At 38.0% G+C, this 19515-nt stretch overlaps 1 protein-coding gene across 1 annotated transcript in view; it reads left to right on the top strand.

The window, feature by feature from the left end:
- The first annotated feature begins 5616 nt into the window (after window positions 1-5616).
- The window catches only part of LOC145978574 (uncharacterized), a 66293-nt gene continuing 52394 nt past the window's right edge, over window positions 5617-19515 (top strand). The window contains exon 1 of the mRNA XM_083111277.1: window positions 5617-5943. Coding sequence (XP_082967403.1) covers window positions 5914-5943 — 30 coding nt within the window. The 5' untranslated portion in view covers window positions 5617-5913. The remainder of the gene's footprint in view (window positions 5944-19515) is intronic.

Genomic DNA, 19515 nt, shown 5'->3' on the forward strand with positions numbered 1-19515 from the left:
GGATCTGTGTTTCAGAGTTCATCAGTAAAACTTAAGTACTTTATGTAAGTTGTATTAAGTTAAAGATATTTTTCTTCGATGACTAGTGCAAATGAGAAGAAAGGTGATTCAATGCGACAGGAACAATGACGGAAGAGGTCATTAATGGTAAAGACACAATAACATTCCCACCATATAATTAGCTTCGAAGATAATTACAACGGAAGAAAGATATTGACAAGTTAATTATGAAACTTTGGAACTTGTTTGATTTATATGCGACGGCGATAAACAGATATAGCACCGAAATATCACTTGGGAATTTGGGTTGCTCCAGTTGACACTTAAGTTCGAGTCTGGAGAGGTAGGGACAATTGATTTTCTCAGACCGGAAGAGGCGGTTCCGACCCTTCCAAGTGATAAACGGAACCCTCTTACCGCACTTAGATGCTCTTATCTCAAAGTGAATCGATGGGGGAAAGTTGTGGGGAATTAGCATACTGAAAGTGACAGTTCTTCCGGTGCAATTGACTGGTGTGTGAACGCATCGCTCCTGGTGGTCACCGCAGAGCATTCTGTTCAATCGTCTGCATTCCAGGAAGAATCTAAATTATTGTCTTCAGGATGGTTTGGGGGGTTTTGTACGTACAAGGAACCTTTCACAAAGCAGATGAGATTCTCCTGCCTCGGAGTTGAGATTGCTTTCAGTATTAGGGATTTGAAGTTTGTTCAGTTCCCATCTCTTTCTTCCTGTCTTTCTCTCTCTCTCTCTCTCTCTCTCTCTCTCTCTCTCTCTCTCTCTCTTCTCTCTCTCAATTCTCTCTTTCTTCCTGTCTTTCTCTTTCTCTCTGTCTCTGCCTTCCTTCCATCTTGTCTTTCTTCCCTCTCTCCCCTTCTCTCACTAACTCTTCTCTCTCTCTCAGAGAGAGAGAGAGAGAAAGAAAGAAAAAGAGTGAGAGAAAGAAAGGAAAATAAAAAGAAGGAAAGAGAGAGAGAGATGGAGAAAGAAAGAAAAATAAAGAGAAGGAAAGGAAGAGAAAGACAGAGAAGAAAAGAGAAGGAAAGGGAAAGATAGAGAGAGAGAAAGAAAGAAAAAGAAGGATAAGGAAAGAGAGAGAAAGAGGACAGAGAAAGAAAGAAAGGAAAATAAAAAGAAGGAAAGAGAGAGAGAGAGAGAGAAGGGGGAGAAAGAAAGAAAAAGAAGGAAAGAAAGAGAAAGACAGAGATGAAAAGAGAAGGAAAGGGAAAGAGAGAGAGAGAGAGAGAGAGAGAGAGAGAGGAGACTAAGGAAAGTAATAAAGAAAGGAAGGAAAGGAAAAAAGGAAACTGAGAAAGAAGCAAGGAAAGTAGGAAAGAAGTAAAGAAACAAGGAAGGTAAGAAAAAGTAGGAGAGAAGTAAAGAAACAAGGAAGGTAGGAAAGAAGTAAAGAAACAAGGAAGGTACGTAGGAAAGAAGGAAATATAAAGAAAGAAAAAGAGGAAGAAAGAGAAAAGAAAAAGAACAAAAGTTGAATATCAGGGTGCCAAATAAGTTGGTGTTCCTGATTTAAATATCCTTAAGATACTGACAAAAGCCTCAAAAAATTAGAAAGCATCATACCTTGTTCAAAGTTCTTCTTCTTCTTCTTCTTCTTCATGCCCCTCACCGCTTGTATGGTAGCAGTCTTGGGCAACGGTCTGAAAACATTGAGGGCTGGAAATTCGCGCACTAGTATAAACAGCACAATATTTTGTTCCACTTCACTTCACTGTCACTATAACACTGCAATGATGAGGCATGATATCAAAAGCGAAGTTCACACTGTCGAGCAAATCCATAGAGAATCCACATAATAGAGGGGGAAGGTGATGAAAGTAAAGAGGGCAAGGAGAGAGGAAATGGAACCTTTTTTCGAAGGAGTCTGTGAAAGAGTGCCTGACGTTGTGTATTCCATAGCGGGCATTGAAAAAATAAATGGGTGGGGGTTTGTTTATGTTCTCCACAGGTACAATTGGGAGAGGGAGTTTGGTGAATTCTTGCCAGATGATCGTTTGTGGTCACGTGTCCCGTTCTAAGGCGTAGGATACAAGTGATCACTTCACGAGGCATTTTTAGGTGATGAAACCAGGGTCGAATAAGGAGTTTATCGTTGAACCATTTATAAGTAGTGGTTTTTGCCACTGCGGCATGAGCCCAATTTTCCCACTGGGAATGAATTTTTTTTTTGACCCGAGGTAAAAGATCAGTATAGGCAAGTCGGATAGGAGAGGGGGAAGGAACGTTCGCAGTACTTCGCAGTTGATCACGTTGCTAAGCATCAATTTTATTGATGTGTAATTAAAGACAATAATGGTGTCTTGTTATTGACATCCACAATTCTTTAAGAAATAACTAAATTTTCGTTTCATCTACACGGTTTTCCAACATGTTTCTTAAAATATATTGCTGGTCGAAATGAAAATGGAGAGATGCTTAACATACCTGTAAATAACTTGCACGAATAATGGAAAGATTTAAGCAAAACATTTGTAGAACAAATTTATCAATTGTTTTTATGAGCAATTTGCTCTTATTTTAGAAATCTACCATTGGTCTCGGACTTTGGGCACCCTTTAAAATCACGCTCGGACTTTGGGCTCCCTTTAAAATCACGTTATATGATTTACACCAGTTGCTGTAACTACCGTTTCCTAATATTTGATTAGAAATGAAACCATGCGATTCTTTACTTTCTCAAAGGGAGGTGAATCCTTTAAACCCCAATACACGTATTCGTTATAACATCCAGACATAATACGCCATTTATAAAACCGAAATAATTTAAACATGCAATCAAGGTTGCGTATAAGTTAATTTTGTTAATTATGCACAACAACAGCATAACAAGTGCATTAAGAGGAAAATGCAACGTAGAATGCATTTTCAGAAAGTAACAATGCACTAATTACAGAGTAGGAAAGCAAGGCGTAATTTTTGTTATAAACAGTAACAGTTATAATCATTTCAAGACAATGGGAAATTTAAATGTCTTGCTGTGATCAGTTATTTAACGTTTATAGAGTAAACATTGTCGTGCGTGAGAGAAACCAAAACTAAGCAATAAACAATGTAGTTTAAAATTGGTATTGTGTACAATGTACATATCTTGATAGGCAGAAATAGCCAACGTGTTTGGTGAGAATATATGTTTCGGCGAAAACCTTGAACACGAAACTGTGTCTGGATCCAATAATCACTTACGCTATGAGTTAAACGTAATTATAAGGAATTAATGTACTGAGCATAATTAGTTCACTGCTTGTCGGTGCGATTGTCATATTTTATTAAATTTTTCCTTGTGGGGCTGGAATTTTTCACTGTTCATGCTTTCTAGTTACTTACATGCAGACAGACGGAGCTTTCTACATAACGGAAGCCACATCTTTTGGTAGTCGCATCACAATTGCAAAAAATAGCATCTATCTGTAATTACTTCCTCCACCGAATCAATTATGTTTTTAAGTTTATTTAGGTTCGCTGTATACACAGAGATAGGTTAAGAAGCAGTTGGTTATAGCACCGGATTTATAGCAAAATCATAGGTTTGTGGCAGGTTCGATCCCCACCACCGGCAAAAAGAAATTTGTTTACCTGAAGAGATAAGAGGTGCTCTCTCGAATATTGTTACAATAAAATATAGTGTAAAGCACTAGTCAATGGATAATGTCCGATTAACATTGCATGCTAATAAAAAACTTTACCCAGCACTATGGCAAATATGTGCCTTTAGGTTACATGTAGAATAAATTTTGGATGAGCACTCCACAGTTGTAGGCAAATGGTCAACGCCTTGGGGAGCCAAGACGTTCTATGTGGATCTATATTACGTAAAAAGTCCCATTCCGACTTCATTCCGATTATTTTGACAGACAATTTTGCAAGAATTACGATTTTAGAAGTTCGTAGGCAGTTAGGAATTTTTGCACTGAACAAATGCTTCCATCTCATCATTTGGTCAACTGCGTTGGTACCTAAAAATGAGGATTTGTTTTGAATTATGGCGAAATAATAATTCTTAGGGAGATTCCAGACTGAAGAGACATGCGGATAGGCCGCTTTAGTCTAAAAGCAAGCATTCACCGCTCATGCGCGAAAAGAAGACCAAGGCGACACGATTCGCTGTTGACAAAAAGGCCTAGTCCGAGCGACACGTGGAGCTTACCGTATCTCTTCAGTTCGAAGCGATGTGTCGCTTGTCGCTTGCGTGTCGATCAGACCGAGCCGTTTTCTCAGTACTATTCATCACGTAACCTCCATGATGAATATTTAGCTTTAGACTAAAATTGGTCTTTGTCACGTATCGCTTGTCGCCCCTCGGTCTGAGAGCTGTCCTAGAATCAACAGTTGATCTCTCTTTGCAAACATCCCCAGCGTATTTATCAATATTTCGGGAGTTATCAGACCGAAACGACACGCGACAGGTGACAAGCTACACATGTCGCTTGTCGTTTTATGTGTCGCTCGGACTGAGCCGCTTTCTCAATACCATGCATCACGTTGCCTCAGTCTGTTATTCACACAGGCTCGGTGAAGCTTTAAGATGAATGGACCCATGTCGTGTGTCGTCCCGCCTGCCGCTTCGTCTGAAAGCTCCCTTTCAGTTGATTTGGCAAACAATTGCAGAAGGACGGTAAACTCATGAATGGTTCCGCCAGCGTACTGTAGAGCGTTTGGAAGTAACTACTTACTTACAACTTAGTTACAAGTAACAGTTACATCTTTCGAGGAATTTTAAATGTAACTAGTTATTTTTCAAATTAAATAACTGTAACTGTAACAGAGTTACTTCTTTGCAATAAACATAACGTTATCAACAGTTACTTTAGACACTCAAATTGTTTACTCCAAAATTTGTAACGTGTGGGAAAAACAAAATACAGTAAAACTTCGTTAATCCGGACTAATGGGGGTATAAGTTGACCGAATTAACTGAAATAACCTAAAAGAACTGTAGAAAGTGCATTATAGCAACAAAACACGTTTATTGTGGTGTATTTAAAGGGCATAGGCCTAAATAGACTATACAGTACAGTACAAAGTCTGCGGGAAACAGAATTTCATCAGTGATTGACTGCCTTTTCTTTGGGAAGTTCTCTTGTTGACTTCTAGCCACATTTAAAACCTTGCATTCTGCTCCTCCCCCCCCCCTCATTTTGCCTGTCCGGATTAAACGAAGTCTGGCTTATTGGAGTCCGGATTAACAAGGTTTTACTGTATATCAATTCTGTTTCCAACTGTTTTCTGGACGTTGGTATTACAGTTATTCAGTATTACCGGCACGCAAAGCTTCACTAGCTTTATTTCCTCCAAACAGAAGGAAGCTTAGTACCAAAGATTAATGTCGTTTCGTATATGCGTTTAAACAGGGCTGCAATTTCCTCAATCCTCTCTCTCCATTGTGTTTATGTTTCATTCATCTGCGCGCGCGAGCTTGTTACGACCAGTAAGGCAGCGCAAATAACCACCTTCTAAACAAGACCCGTTACTTGAGGAGCTTGCAACACCACGAAAACACATGGGAAGAACAAAAAAACTGCCGTGGCCTCCAGCAAGGTGAAATTTTCTCCGCCAGTCACGTGAGTCGGTGTACTCGCGTCTGAATCTGGGTTTCTTGGCGCTGAGGAATAATCGCGAAGTGAGAGCCTGGGCGACGTTGGAAGTCTTCCAGCTGCCATTGTACCCGACGCCGCAGACCGTGAGTGTGTGTGCAGATCAGCTGGAGCGAAATGCATTGACACTCGCACACGTACGCAATAGACAGTGATACCACACACTCTCTCTCCAGGTCAGGTCGATTGCCAAGTGCGTCAGTGGGAACCGTCTGCTTGCACGTGCTCTCCTATCGAGAGGTCATCTGCATATAAAGGAAGGGTGTGCCCGCAGGGGATTGGTCAGTGCTTCCAGTGGTGTGCAAGATGGATGTATGCTTCGTGTTGGTCCTGCAGGTTAGTGGTGCATCCGGTTTATATTTATTACACCTCGTGCTACTATTCTTGTGATCAGTAGTAACTTTTCGTGTTGTAATACCATGTTGAAGATCCTACAGCCACTAATTTTGTTCCATATTTCTCTCAAGGGGTAAACTCAGGCAACTTGAGCAAGGGGTCAGTGTACCGACTCCCATTGCTGCTTTCTGGCTTACTATGACAGTCCACTACTTCATATTCAAATTTATTTATTTATTTATTTATTTATTTATTTACTCAGAGTTTCAGATACAGTCTTATTTGGCCATTTTACACTGAAACATAAGTCAGTGAAATTGAAACCTCATCGCGCTACGACGCCAGGAGTCCCGGTTTCGAATCCCGGCCTGGGCATGGATGTTTGTGAGTGTCCATTCATCAATTTCATCACTTCATCACTCATCCTCATCTTCGCAAATTAGCCAAAAGTTTCACAAAAGCGAAGTAAAATAAAGCAAATCAATCAATCAAATTGGAACCTACATGCCAACATGATTCCGGACACAATAACAGAAACAGAACAGTAACAGCTTGATAGCTACATTCGAGGAACAATTCAACCAATATATATATTTGATTTGATTTGATATTTGCTAATTAGCATCGGTTTTCTGACACTTTTGGCTAATCGCGGTGATGTGGATGAATGAAACTGATAAAGGGGTACTCACAAAGAACAGCCATGATCAAGGCGGTTCGAATAAACAGATTCGAACTCAGGCCCCCTGATGTGCTGTGATAACTGCACTGTCACAGACGTTTACCAATATATTAATTTCAAAATACTAATATGTAAACGTTTCGTAAAGTGGAAAGGTAACCACATTGGTCATTGCCAAAAGTGCAGCGTTGAAAGTTTTACCAGTCCTTATTAGAATAAAGTCTGACGCTTTGACAGAGAAGAACAAAGGTGAACAAAGTTTGCCGAGGATAGAGTTCTTAAATGATTTCATTATTAGCAGAAATTATTAGATTTGTATGGTATACAAATACTCTATGACTGTTTCTTCTAAATGTGTGTTAGCCCTTGAAAGTGGACGATCACTTTGAGCTCTTGATCCTAGCAGAAACGAAACACTTTGAGAGAATGTGCCTAATAATTTACTAACAATTTACGAAATAATTTTAGAATTAGTGGGTGCCCTTGTCTTCTTCTTCAAATCATCGTACTCTTTTTTTCTAGGAAGAACCGGTTCAAACTTTCAATGCCACACTTTTGGCAATGACCAATCTGTTACCATGCTTTCCATCAACTCTCTTCCCAAATACTCCAAATAAGAAATCATTGAACGGCATCAAATAAAACTCAGCAAAAAAGTTGATCGCAGAAGGAGTTAAGGAAGGAAAGGAAGTGCCTTGGTTTATGAAAAGGAGGCAAAATTATATGGCGTATTTCTCTCAGTCAGACCGGTTAAACTTGTTCTTCCATTCAAGTTTGCTTTCGTTGGGTAGGTGAATCTTCAGACTGTGACCTAGAAATGAATAAAATTGCAAATAGAGCATCCCAAAGTGATACGTAGCTGACCACGATCAGATGGATGTGTAGAGAATTCGTAAGGATAATGGATCCCCTCATTTGTTTTTGTTATTTCATTATGTTTACCCTAAAGAACATATTGCTCAAATAATACATTCATATTGTAACTCAACAAAATTACAAATATGGTATTGAAAACCCCGATGCACAACATTTATTCTTAGAATGTCCAATTTTCTTACAACAACGATTCATACTCTACAAAGGTTTGCAACGATTGAAAATTCAATTCCCTGTGTCACTCGTTCCTTTTATCAGAATTATCTACTCCACTTGTCTGGCTCCTATACGGATATGCACGAAAATGTAGACTTGAAATGTAAAAAAAAAGAAAGTGATCACAAAGAAACAGTGCAAAGATAAAAGTGATTTACTTATACTATAATTGATTTCAATGTGTGTTACTGGTGAAATGAGACAATCTAATCTACCGAACCCGAAAGAACTAGATTAACAGAAACGCTGACCAAAGTCAACAGGATATAACGTTGATAGGGTCATATAAAAGAAGAAGAAGTCAATGGTAGATAGAAGTATTGGTAAGCTAATATTGAAAAACATCTTGTTTAATTGATATGGTTTATTTTAGTTTGCTAACAAAAACCGATCATTCGGCGACATGTTCTTTCTAAATTTCTTGTTCTCTTTGTGTTGTAAATTAATAATTTTCGAGGCAAACAGCTATCTGGCATCCTCAGAACATGTTTATTTCACTTAACTGATAAATAATAAAACTGTATTTCATTCCCCCTTCCATAAACAGAGCCACAGAAAGAATTTTGGGCCCCTCTAGTCTGCAGTACATAAAGCTTTGATAATTATACAGGACCTTCTTTCATTACAAGGATGATCTTCGTGTCATTTCATCAATTTCACGTCACTCATCGCGATTAGCCAAAAGTGGCAGAAAAGCGACTCTTTTAACCAAAACAAAACTCTTTAACCAAATACATTTAATCAAACCTTATGCAGCGGTAATAATTTAATTGGTAAGGACGATGGTTCAACTCTTACCCTTTAAAAAATACATATTTATACATTTTAAGTAACAAAAATCATGGATGTCTGAAAGGAGGAGGTGAAAGGTGTAGTCAATAATCGCGAAAATTTTATGATATGAATAATGTTTGAAAAATGTATTTTATGTAATATTTTGTTTTCTATGCTGATCTATGAGAAAATTCCATTTCGCATTTTAGTCAGAACCACAAGTTCAAAATTCATATAGAGAGAATACTGAATAACAGGGGGCGATATACAGACACAATTCTATGATACTAGTCTGCCGAGTAATTAAAGGTAGCTAATTTCTTCGTACATAGAGTCGATTTTTAGTTCTGGTTGAACATTGAAATTGAAGGTCATCTCTTTGCTTCTTGGGAAAAGGTTTGAATGTTATGGTTTCAAACTCTTGACTTGTTTGTTTTGAATCTGAAGTGCCTTTCTTTCGTCAAGGCACTGGCGAATTATGTTGCTAACACAGTTCATCAAAGAATGAAGGTAAGCCTGGATTTCAGGCAACCCTTCTTTTGCTTTCTTTGATGTCTCTTAATATGAATCAACATTAATTTAGAGAGAGAAGTATTTATAACATAATAATTCACAAGATTAACATTCATTGCTTGAAGAATATTGGAGAGAACTACGGCAGGTCTTTTCCAATATTGCAGCAGAAATGTCTGTAATGCATATAAACAATGCAGAGAAGTAGAAATATGATTTCAGTATGATTTTCAAAAGAAAATATCTTAATGTGCATCATGTATTTTTGCAGTTTACTTAGTAGTTTTATAGTCTGCCATCTTGAAAAGTATGGAAGGCAGAGATTAGTTAAGAGATTTCAGGGTCCGGAGCGAGAATAGGTTTCGGCACCCCTGCTACAAATCCTTACTCCCAGCCTCCATCTTGGGGTAAATATTGTTAATCTTATGTTTTATATTCTTAAGTATTTCAGGACCACCGATATGCGGGGAGGGGGAAATATGCCCTTGGCCGCCAACGGAACGCCCGACAGTGCCGGGGGAGGGAGGGGTCAAAGAAGCAAAAAGAGTAAAAGCCCACTAATGATAATAATAATTTTATTAACATATGCGCTTTCATAATCATATCAATATATTATAATCCAATTTGTTCCTAAGTTTGCACAACCCTCAATCTTCTTACTTAGGAAATTGATAGAAAAATATAATTTTATAACTGATATTATGAGCACATTTTGGTCTTTCCAACGATCCTGCACATTTTATTAGTCTTCTTCGTTTCCTTGATAATTTTCTTTTATATCTTCTCTTTTCTTATCTTTCCATTCTGAATTCTTTGTTTCTCATTTTACACAGACTTTTCGTATTTACATTATAATATTTTTAAATAACATTTCCTTTTAATCTTTATATTGGGTGTCTTGCTCTGATCAGATGATTTCGGATTAGACCAACTTGCACAGCTGTACTGGTTGATTGATTAGAGAAAACAGGATTGTAATTGATTTTGAGTGCTTCTTAACGCCATTCAACTTAACTCCATTACTGTCTTCTAAGATGGATTAAATTCGAGAGGGAGATGACTTAATAATGAAATCGATTTGAACCCTAGAAGAGCTGCAGTTTTTGACCGATCTGGTGGATATTTTGTTAATATATCTTCAAAAGAACTTATTCTTTTCAGTTTCCAGCTGAATACCTCATTTCTAAGAGATTCTAGTTGCATTCTTTAGCCACTGAAATCAAATGATTGGATTCTAACACTTCCTGCCATTATCTGATCTCGCTCCTCGAATGCGTAGTGGTAACGTTGCCGACTTGTAATCAATGGGTCCCGGGTTCGATTCCCGGTGGAGGCACATATTATTTCGGATCTCACCTTAAATGGTAGTCCCGTACCGATTAGCCTTTCTGTGCATGAAGTAGCCTTAAAAACTAACGCACTATCTGACCTATTTCCTTCCATAGTCTTCTTTCCTTGTAATTGTATTGTCTTTCATTGTAATTAAACATATATGCAAATCATCACTTCATCAGGCTACTTATAATTGTTACTATGACATATTTCCATGACACAAAGAGTAGGTTAGCACCGTTGTGGGCAAAGTCAAACAAACTCTCTCCCGAATAAACAGTGTGTAAGAGACGATGTCTGTAACAAATATGGTGTCATGTTTACTATCCATGCTCCATGCATCAAGGGCGTCACCAACAAGAAAGGGGTCTAGCTAACCGTGAAATAGTCTTACCCTCGACCCACACAAATAGCTACAGGAGTTGTTTTCGTACAACGGTAAAACAAATTGAACTCCGTGATTAGTAATCGAGCGGACCTAAAGGAGCAACAAGGTGAGGAAAGCAACGAAAGGAAGTAAATGGAGGGGAAGAGAAGTAGAGAAATAAATATGAGACGGACGGAAAGAGAGTAAAATCGAGAATAGAAAAAAGAAAGGGAAATGAGGCAAAACCCACCTGAAAATATTCTACCCCTTCCCACAAATCTGGCAACGCCATTGCCATAAAGTGTTAAAATGTAACGAGGAGATTATTGCTTTCGTTGGCAGCCGTTTAAATATGAAAAACGCTTAGTTATGTCTTCTGGTTTCGTGCAGCTGGGTGTTATAGATTTTAAAGTGTTAAGAGAGGCATTTCCACCACAGGAGTTGCTTTTTGTGTGCTCATGGAAATAGCAGGTTCTGTCGTATCTCATACGAAACCCATTGCTGAGAAAGGTCCAAGCACAAGATGATTGAGGCTTTGTATGAGTTGAAATCGGTGGCGGCGATTGGGTTCCAGAACTAGGCGGACAAGGTGCAAAAAGTGGGGGTGGGGGTGGGGGCAAGGACAGTTTCATTTTTTTTTTGGTACATAAGTTTTAACATATTGCGGGGGCAAAGGTGGGGGGGGGGCAAATGCCCCCCTCGCCTCCCTAATCGCCCACACAAATATGTTTCTGGGAGCAGCGGATTTGTATGAGCTGAAACAAAGCAGCGGATTTGTATGAGCTGAAACAAATATGTTTCTAGAAGAACAGGATTTGTTTGAGTAGGAACAAAAAAAAACACATAATACTTTTTCTCAAACAAATCTCGAAAAATATCGAAAGTGGAAATAATTTTTTTAGAGGAAAGTCTTATTACTAGAAAGTGTATCTTACTGGGCAGTATTGTGCTGGGATCACGAGTTTCATTACTGGAAAGGTGCTAAGTACATTTCGTGTACCAATGATGAAACCAACATACCGATGTTCGATGTAAAATGACTGGGCGAAGATGTAACCAGTGTAAGAAATAATATCACGTCCCATATTGAACCACCTGCCGAAAAAAAATGCGGCTTCTAAATAGATGCTGACCCCAATGGCCATCAGAATGAGGAAGACTTTGTCCGGCATCTTTACGGTGACGTAAGCAATAATCTTTTACATGTCGAGATTCAGTGGAACAGGTGGTGTTGGTCATCTAGTCGGTTGCTAGCTACGTATGACGTAACAGATACGTGAGAAGAATATCGTACTGGAAAAAGGATTGTTGAGATGTAGGCGCTGTTGATGAGAAGGATATACGAATTCAACATCAAAAGCCCATAAAGTATCGTAACGTGTGGTTTTGTAATACTTAGGCAATTTAATCCAAATGCCATACTCTCAGTTTCATTGTACCTAGTGATCGATTGAGGGGTAGGAGAAGGTTCCTCGCGTCTTCCAAGAACAAAAAGTTCGAGATAAGACGTTACTGAATTTCCTACTTTCCCTAATTTTAGACCGTGCTTTCATTATTCTTTGGCACCTTTCGTTTTCCTTTCTCCATCGTACTTTCACTAATAGCCTTTTACACAAAATTGTTTAATATCTTTTAGGCACGATGCTTTGATAGTATAGAGACATGGATTTGAATTCGTGACAATACACGAATAAATATTATTCTTATATATATATTTTACTGTCACAGTATTTAATTCCAAACTTTCAAACAGAGCCGTTGAAAAAGCGATAAAATATTGGACGTGCAATGAAAGCAATCTAAGACAATATTACTTTAATTGATTGATTTGGTTTATTTTACTTCGCATTTCTGCCACTTTTGGCTAATCGAGAAGATCAGGATGAGTAATGATTTTGTGAATCATTGATTTGGTGAAATTTGTGAATAAACGCTCACAAATAACACCATTGCCCAGGCCCGGAATCGAACCCCTGGTGTCGTATCTCGCCGTGCTAACCACTCCGTCACGGAGGTCGGCGTTAATATATTGACAAATAAATAAATTATCCAACACCGTAACGAGTCGCGGATACTGTCTACTCAGAGACAGTATCCAAAGCAAAGGCAATTTTCATCTCTGTCAAGAAGATTTGCTTTATTTTACTTCGCCTTTTGTGCCACTTTTGGCTAGGCGAAGATGGGATGAGTGATGATATGATGAAATTGATGAATGGACACTCACAAACATCCATGCTCAGGCCGGGATTCGAACCCGGGACCTGTCAAGAATGAATTCACTGCCTATTGTTACGGAATGCAAATAGCACGTGGTTTTATTGGCTATCCGGACATGTCATTCAGCTTCCGCAATCTGTCTAGCAAACAATGGAGTGTTTACAGCGACTATTGTAAACAGCAAATGTTGAGAAAACTTCTTAACTATACAATGTTAGAATCCGACTTTTTTGTATGTATGTATGGTTTGATAAACTAATAGTCATATTGTACAAATTTAAAGTATGGCTTTTTCATTAAAATATTTTCGCTGTTAACGTCAGTAAAAATTAAATTTTAGTGCAATTAGATAGTCTGGCTCCAACGCAGGACACCCGGTTTCGATTTTTATTTGACATTAGGTGGGACTTTATCCTTGCCGTAACTGCAATCCTCTAATCATTGCATACGTGCGTTCAATATTGGGGTTACGGGGACCCGAACGTGGTTCTGTTCACATTATATCCACCATAGGCGTGCGCAGACCCTCTGATTAGGGGTAGCAAAAGCCTTGAAAGTTCAGTCGGGAAAGAAAAACCACATTTTATCTCACTGTTTTAGTTTTATTCCATTGATGGGTATATGTGTGTGTATGTATATGTGTGTGTGTGTGCGTGTGTATATACGATATATATATATATATAACATATTATTTAAAAACATTACATAATCAATTGATCTGCCCCATAACAAACCAACAGCAAATATAATATAAATTGTCTCTTAAATGTGCGCGCTCCTTTTCCTCCAGACCAAACTGTCTGAAGTTCATAATTTTTCTTACTTCTCTCTCTGATAATTCACAATGCATCACAGAAAATAAATTGCGAGCGAAGCGAGCAAGAACATTTTTCGATGCAAATTTTTGCAAGTTGAAAACAGTATTGATTTAATAGGGCGCAAAAATTTCATGGGACGCCATGGCATTCTCTATAACAATTTTTCTCAATCAGATTGTTCGGCGCCCAGGAACAAATCCCGCCGCTCCCTAGCTACGGCTCCGAACTTGACGAGACTGTAATAAAAGCAGATATTGCGACTGTAGTGTTGCCCACGGGACGAGACGGGACAGGCTTTTAAAAATTCGAGACGAGACGAGATTGACCATGTGTCATAAGACAAACGAATATTTTCGAGACGAGACAGCATTTCCACGAGGCTCCACGAGACGAGACAGGCCAAAGTCTCGTCTCGTGGGCAACACTAATTGCGAGCAAAGCGAGCAAGAAAATTTTACGAAATGTATTTTTATTTGTATAAAATTTGAAGTCTAGGGGACAATTGCCCCTCTGTGACCCCCTGTAGGTGCACCTGGTTGCCTGGAAGAAATAATGCAAGAAAGTCGTGAAAACTAATTCTATCTTGAATATCATTTTGTCCTACTACTCGTAGATTCTGCTAGTCTTGCTTTATTTTACTTTAATGTTTGCCCCCCACCTAGAATTGATTTCCGTCCACAGTTGGGATATACAATGACCCCCTGCCCTCTTGTGGTTGTGCCACTGCACCCCGTTCCCCCGTAGTGCTTTGAACTTTCATCGGCTTAAAAATACTTAATTTTCTTTAAGAGTATAATATTGTTTAATAACAGCGATAAGATTCCGCTACACTAAATTTCTAGGTGAAAGTATAATAATATAGGGACATGGACGTCTGGAAGGGGATCAAGGATGGACACACCTCCCCCTTCGAAAACGAATGTCAACCTAAAAGTATATATTTCACACGTATAATTTGGTTTCAGTCAGAGTAATTTACATGAATTATTATGTAATGGGGACACAGGAATAAGATAATTTCAAATTCAAGTTATTTTTTTAAGGGGCAGCACTATTGTCGGGGTAATATGCCCCACGGAAAAATATCTTGCTTGTCCCTTCGTGGAAAAAATCTGCGAACTTCCGTGATTAGCGGGGCAATTGCCCTTGCCCCCCACCATGAGCACGCCTATGAGATCCACTATGACCGAGATTGGGAATGTATGCACCTACCTTAAAGACCCCTCTGAGCATACATGCACCTGAGATAGCTTTGCCTTTCTCTAGTGCAATGAGAATAATATTCTTCGAATAAAACGAACCGTGTTGGGCTCTATATAACTACTTCATTCTGGTTATTATATAACTAATTTTATGAACATTAAATAACGTATAGGTTTTATATTACAAGTTACAGTGACTCGTCTTGGGAAAATTGGAGAGAGGAGAATGAAATAAAAATTGAAAACCAAGGAAGGTAGAGAAACAGACCAAGAAATAAAGAGAGTGGAATAAACAAATAGAGAAAAGTAGGAAGAAAGAAAATGAAGAAAGGAAGATATTGAAACAGGAAGGAATAAAGAGAAGGATGGAAAGATAGAGAAAAGGAAGAATAATAAGAGAGAATGACATATAGAGAAACAGAGGAAGGAAAATAAAGAAAGAAAGATAAACAGATGCGGAAATAAAAAGAAAGGTAGAAAACATAGGGAAAAGGAGGAAGAAAGAAAAGGAGAGAAACAGAGTAAATAAATAAAAAGAAAGATAAACAGAAGCAGAAATAAAGAGAAAGATAGACAAAAGGAGGGATAAAGAAAAGATGGATAGTTAGAGGAAGAAAAAGATATACAGAGGAAGACATAAAGAGAAAGAACAAGATAGAGAAAAGGACGAAGAAAGGAAAGGAGAGAAAGAGAACAGTGAATGAGAAACAGAATGGAAAAGAATGGAAGTGAATCAGAGAAAAGAGAAAGAAAGAAACAGAGATAAAAAGAGGAACAAATAAAGAGAATGGAGGAAGTAATAAAAGAGCAAGAACATAAACAGAAGAACGAAAGACGAGAAAAGTGCGAAGAAAAAGAAGAGAAAAAGAAATTAAAAGAGAGTGATATCAGGAAAACTGGTTCCTAATACGAAGTAAACATTGAATCAATAATTCTCTATTAGAATGGTTTACCTTTCTTCTATTGTTAGAACACATTTTTCTGTTGTACACAGAATTGCTTATCGAAGTTTGATTATCCTTGATGCATAAATGTGGACTTTCAAAGCTTTGCCAACTTTGAACAACTCATATCACTGTTTGCAATGCTCTTAAGAAAGCATGGCATGAAATAATTACCAAGAGCTCCTAGCCTGGAATCCAGGTCTCCACAAAAGTACACAAGCTTCCATAAGAGCCTATGATTTTCCCTCTCACGATACGCTACGGTTTCCATATGTAACTGGAAACACCAGCAGAGAAAAAATAGGAAGTAATGGTTTAAGAAGTCTCGTTGCCGGAATGAAATCGCCACTTAAGTCGGTGAACACAATCGTCTACTCATCTTACGTGAAGGCGTAGAAAACGAAAGGGGCCTACTTCCTTCTCGACATAACGGTACAGATGATTGTGCACCGGTAGAAAGTTTGGAGTTTATTAACATTGCGGGTGAGCTGGCAGAAACTCTGTAATTTAGGTCACGCTCGTCTTTTTATTTCATGACCTTTCTCTACATCCAGCTCCTTGATGAAGCCTGCAGGGAATTGGATGGATCAGAAGCTCTGGATTGATACAACTGGAACAGCTTAATTATAAAGTTATGCCACTTGGATGACCTTTACGGGCGTATGGTGGAGATTGTTGTTTAGTAACTAATAGTTCATCTTTAGCTATTACCAAAAATTCTGCAATGGTATTTTTTTTTTTAAAAAAAAATGAACTAGAATAGATTTTGTCTTGATGTTTAAGTCCACTTTATGCACAAATAAGTTAATCGGGACTGGACCGAATCACCATGTGCCGCCACTGGGTATCGAAATCGGGACACCTTGATCACAAGTCGAGGACGTTACCAATACACCAGCCACGAAACGAATGGAAGTGTGGTGGGACATATGAAAGGATTCCCATATGTTTGAACAAGTACTTATCATTTCGCTAAAGCCCACTCTGTCTTTGCTTTGTGCCGACCTCTGCACAGCACGAGTTCAAATCCAGACCTGGGCATGTGTGTTCATTTAATCAATTTCACCATTATCATCACTCACCCTCATCGTCGTGATTAGCCAAAAGAGGCAGAAAAATAACCAAAAACAAATCAAATCTATCTGAACTTTGTACGAGTAGTACTAAACACGTGCCAAATATATTTTCCCATACTACCGCGTAAAAATTAATTGGAACTTAAGACCATTTGCAGACTAACGAGGCTCTGGCGCTTGGACGTGCTGCCAGGATAATCCTCTGTGGGGCTCGTGTTGTGTTTTTCATATATGTTGTGAATATCCCTTTATCGACCTCATCTTATCACTGTTCATTTTCATTGTCGCGATTAGCCAAAATTTTGAATAAAAGTTACGTAAAATGAAATAAATCAATTGTAGACTGAGAACGTGAAAATACTAATGAATGTGGACGAAAAATCATGCAGTACATGTTCATTTTTATCCGGACAATTATTTATATATTTGTATAACGAAGGATAAAATGGTGTTGCCTTCGTTATAGATTGACATTTGACAAACTGTTTATCATGGATAAAAATTATATGTATTTGAGAACAGATAAAAAAGCTTCGAAAATGCTCCTTTCTGGTTTACTGAATACTCTAATTATTGCAATAAAACTAAATTAATATATTGATTAGCAAATCAATTGTCTTAGAAGGTGTAGACACTCTAATACAATACAGTGTCTGGTAATGGATCCATTGTACTGAATTAAATGTCTCACAAATAAAACGTGGCGTGTTCTTTGTGGCATGCATAACCTGGTGGATGTCACTTCGAAATCGAAATTTTGTGGATTAGAATTCAGGAAAGTAATTTATGCATATTGTATGTTTCACTATAGACGTCATATAAAAATTATTATTTTGTAATTATTTCCATTATCGCGTTAAATATTTATTTGAAATAATCCCTTGGTTTTTTTTTTAATTGAAATCAAAATATTTTCTGGGAATGAAAGGACTCTGTTGTAATATTAAGTATTGGAAAGAGTAAAAAGTATCTACATTTCTTGGTGAAATACCTAGATATGTGCTTTTCTAGCCATATTTCGTAAAAGAAAATGAAATTATGCTTGCTGCATAATTGTTGTCAAACCTCGATGCAGTTTTCCTACAGCAAAATGTGTTATTTCAATTTCAAAATACGTTTTTCGTAGCATAGAAAGTAGAACGGGAAAGTTCAACTGGAAGCAACAATCATCGTCTTGTATTCTTTATGTTACAGGCACGTATGATGTCGGTTGCCATTATGACAGATAGACCATGTAAAAATAATGCTTGATATAAACAATCGACAATTCTGTGGAAATAGGGCTATTTTCAATGCCATTGTTAACCAAACCTTAGAGTGGTCATGGCCATAAGCTTATATAGTGCATTTACTTATTTAAAATGTCTCATTCTTTTGTTTCATGTGAAATAACACAGTCTTCAGCCACCTGGTGAATGCCCAACCAAGCTGCACCATGCTAATAAGTTCACGCACACTGAAAAGCAATGGTGAACTCTGTTGTTCTTTGAGTCAGGGTTTAGAATTCAAGGTGAAAGGAGAAAACGAGTTTCGTGGCATTACACCGAAAGGCTGTATTGTTTTTTTTTTAGGAGGAAAGCACCTCATCTCCGGAAGAAGATTAAGAATTGGTACTTACGGCAACGAGCAATGTCACGCTTCACGTCACTCTAGCTCGGAATCGTGTTTGAGAGTACAGGAAGATATTCCCTTACCTTACCGCTTTTTTACTCGCCATAAGTGTACTTTGAAACAATCGGGAAATGGTGAACAAATTTGTCATGCTTACTTTTGAGCTCGTATTGTAACAGTCAACAGTTGCAGTTTGCAAATATTTACTTTCTTTTTATCTCCGTCTTGTGTTTGCTTTTTGATCCGCTTGTTGAATATTAACTCAACGGAAGAAGGAAGTGTAATTTCGGATCTGAAGTGAATGAAATTTGCCAATGTTTTCCGACAAGTTTGGTTATCAAGAGGGTTGCATGTGCTTGAGCAAGAATAAGCAGTTTTCTACAAAGTATTAATGCGCATTAAGAGCAAGAGCTGTTGAGTAGAAATATTTTTTTCTGGGACTTGTAGATGTCCTGTTTACGGTTCTGAGGGTCGGTTAAAGAACTCAATTTTTATTTTATTTATTTATTTATTTATTTATTTATTTATTAATGCCTTGTTTTAAATGGCGGAGTTAAGGCCGTACAGAGCCTTTTCTTCCACTCAACCATACATTTAAAATTATACATTACTATATTATACACAAAGTACACTAAGTCATTTCACATAGGTCCACACACACACACATTATACTCATACACACAAGTCTTAAAGCCCTGAATATAACACACATAGTTGTTTATTTAACAATGATAATGCCAGAAAATGTCAACTTGGTCTCTGGATGGGTGAGATATTTACAACTAGGCTCTACTTCCTTCCTCTCCAGTCACCTACCTAGATCACCCCCCCCCCCCCCCCGCCCGCCCGTACCAAGCACCGACATTTTATGTGCATTCTTTTATACGTTCCTCTTATGCCATGTTTTGTGATATTTACATCCTAGAAATGTTGAAATCAGAAAA

This window comes from Lepisma saccharinum, chromosome 25, assembly GCF_977018435.1.
Source record: "Lepisma saccharinum chromosome 25, izLepSacc3.1, whole genome shotgun sequence".
NCBI classification, from domain to species: domain Eukaryota; kingdom Metazoa; phylum Arthropoda; class Insecta; order Zygentoma; family Lepismatidae; genus Lepisma; species Lepisma saccharinum.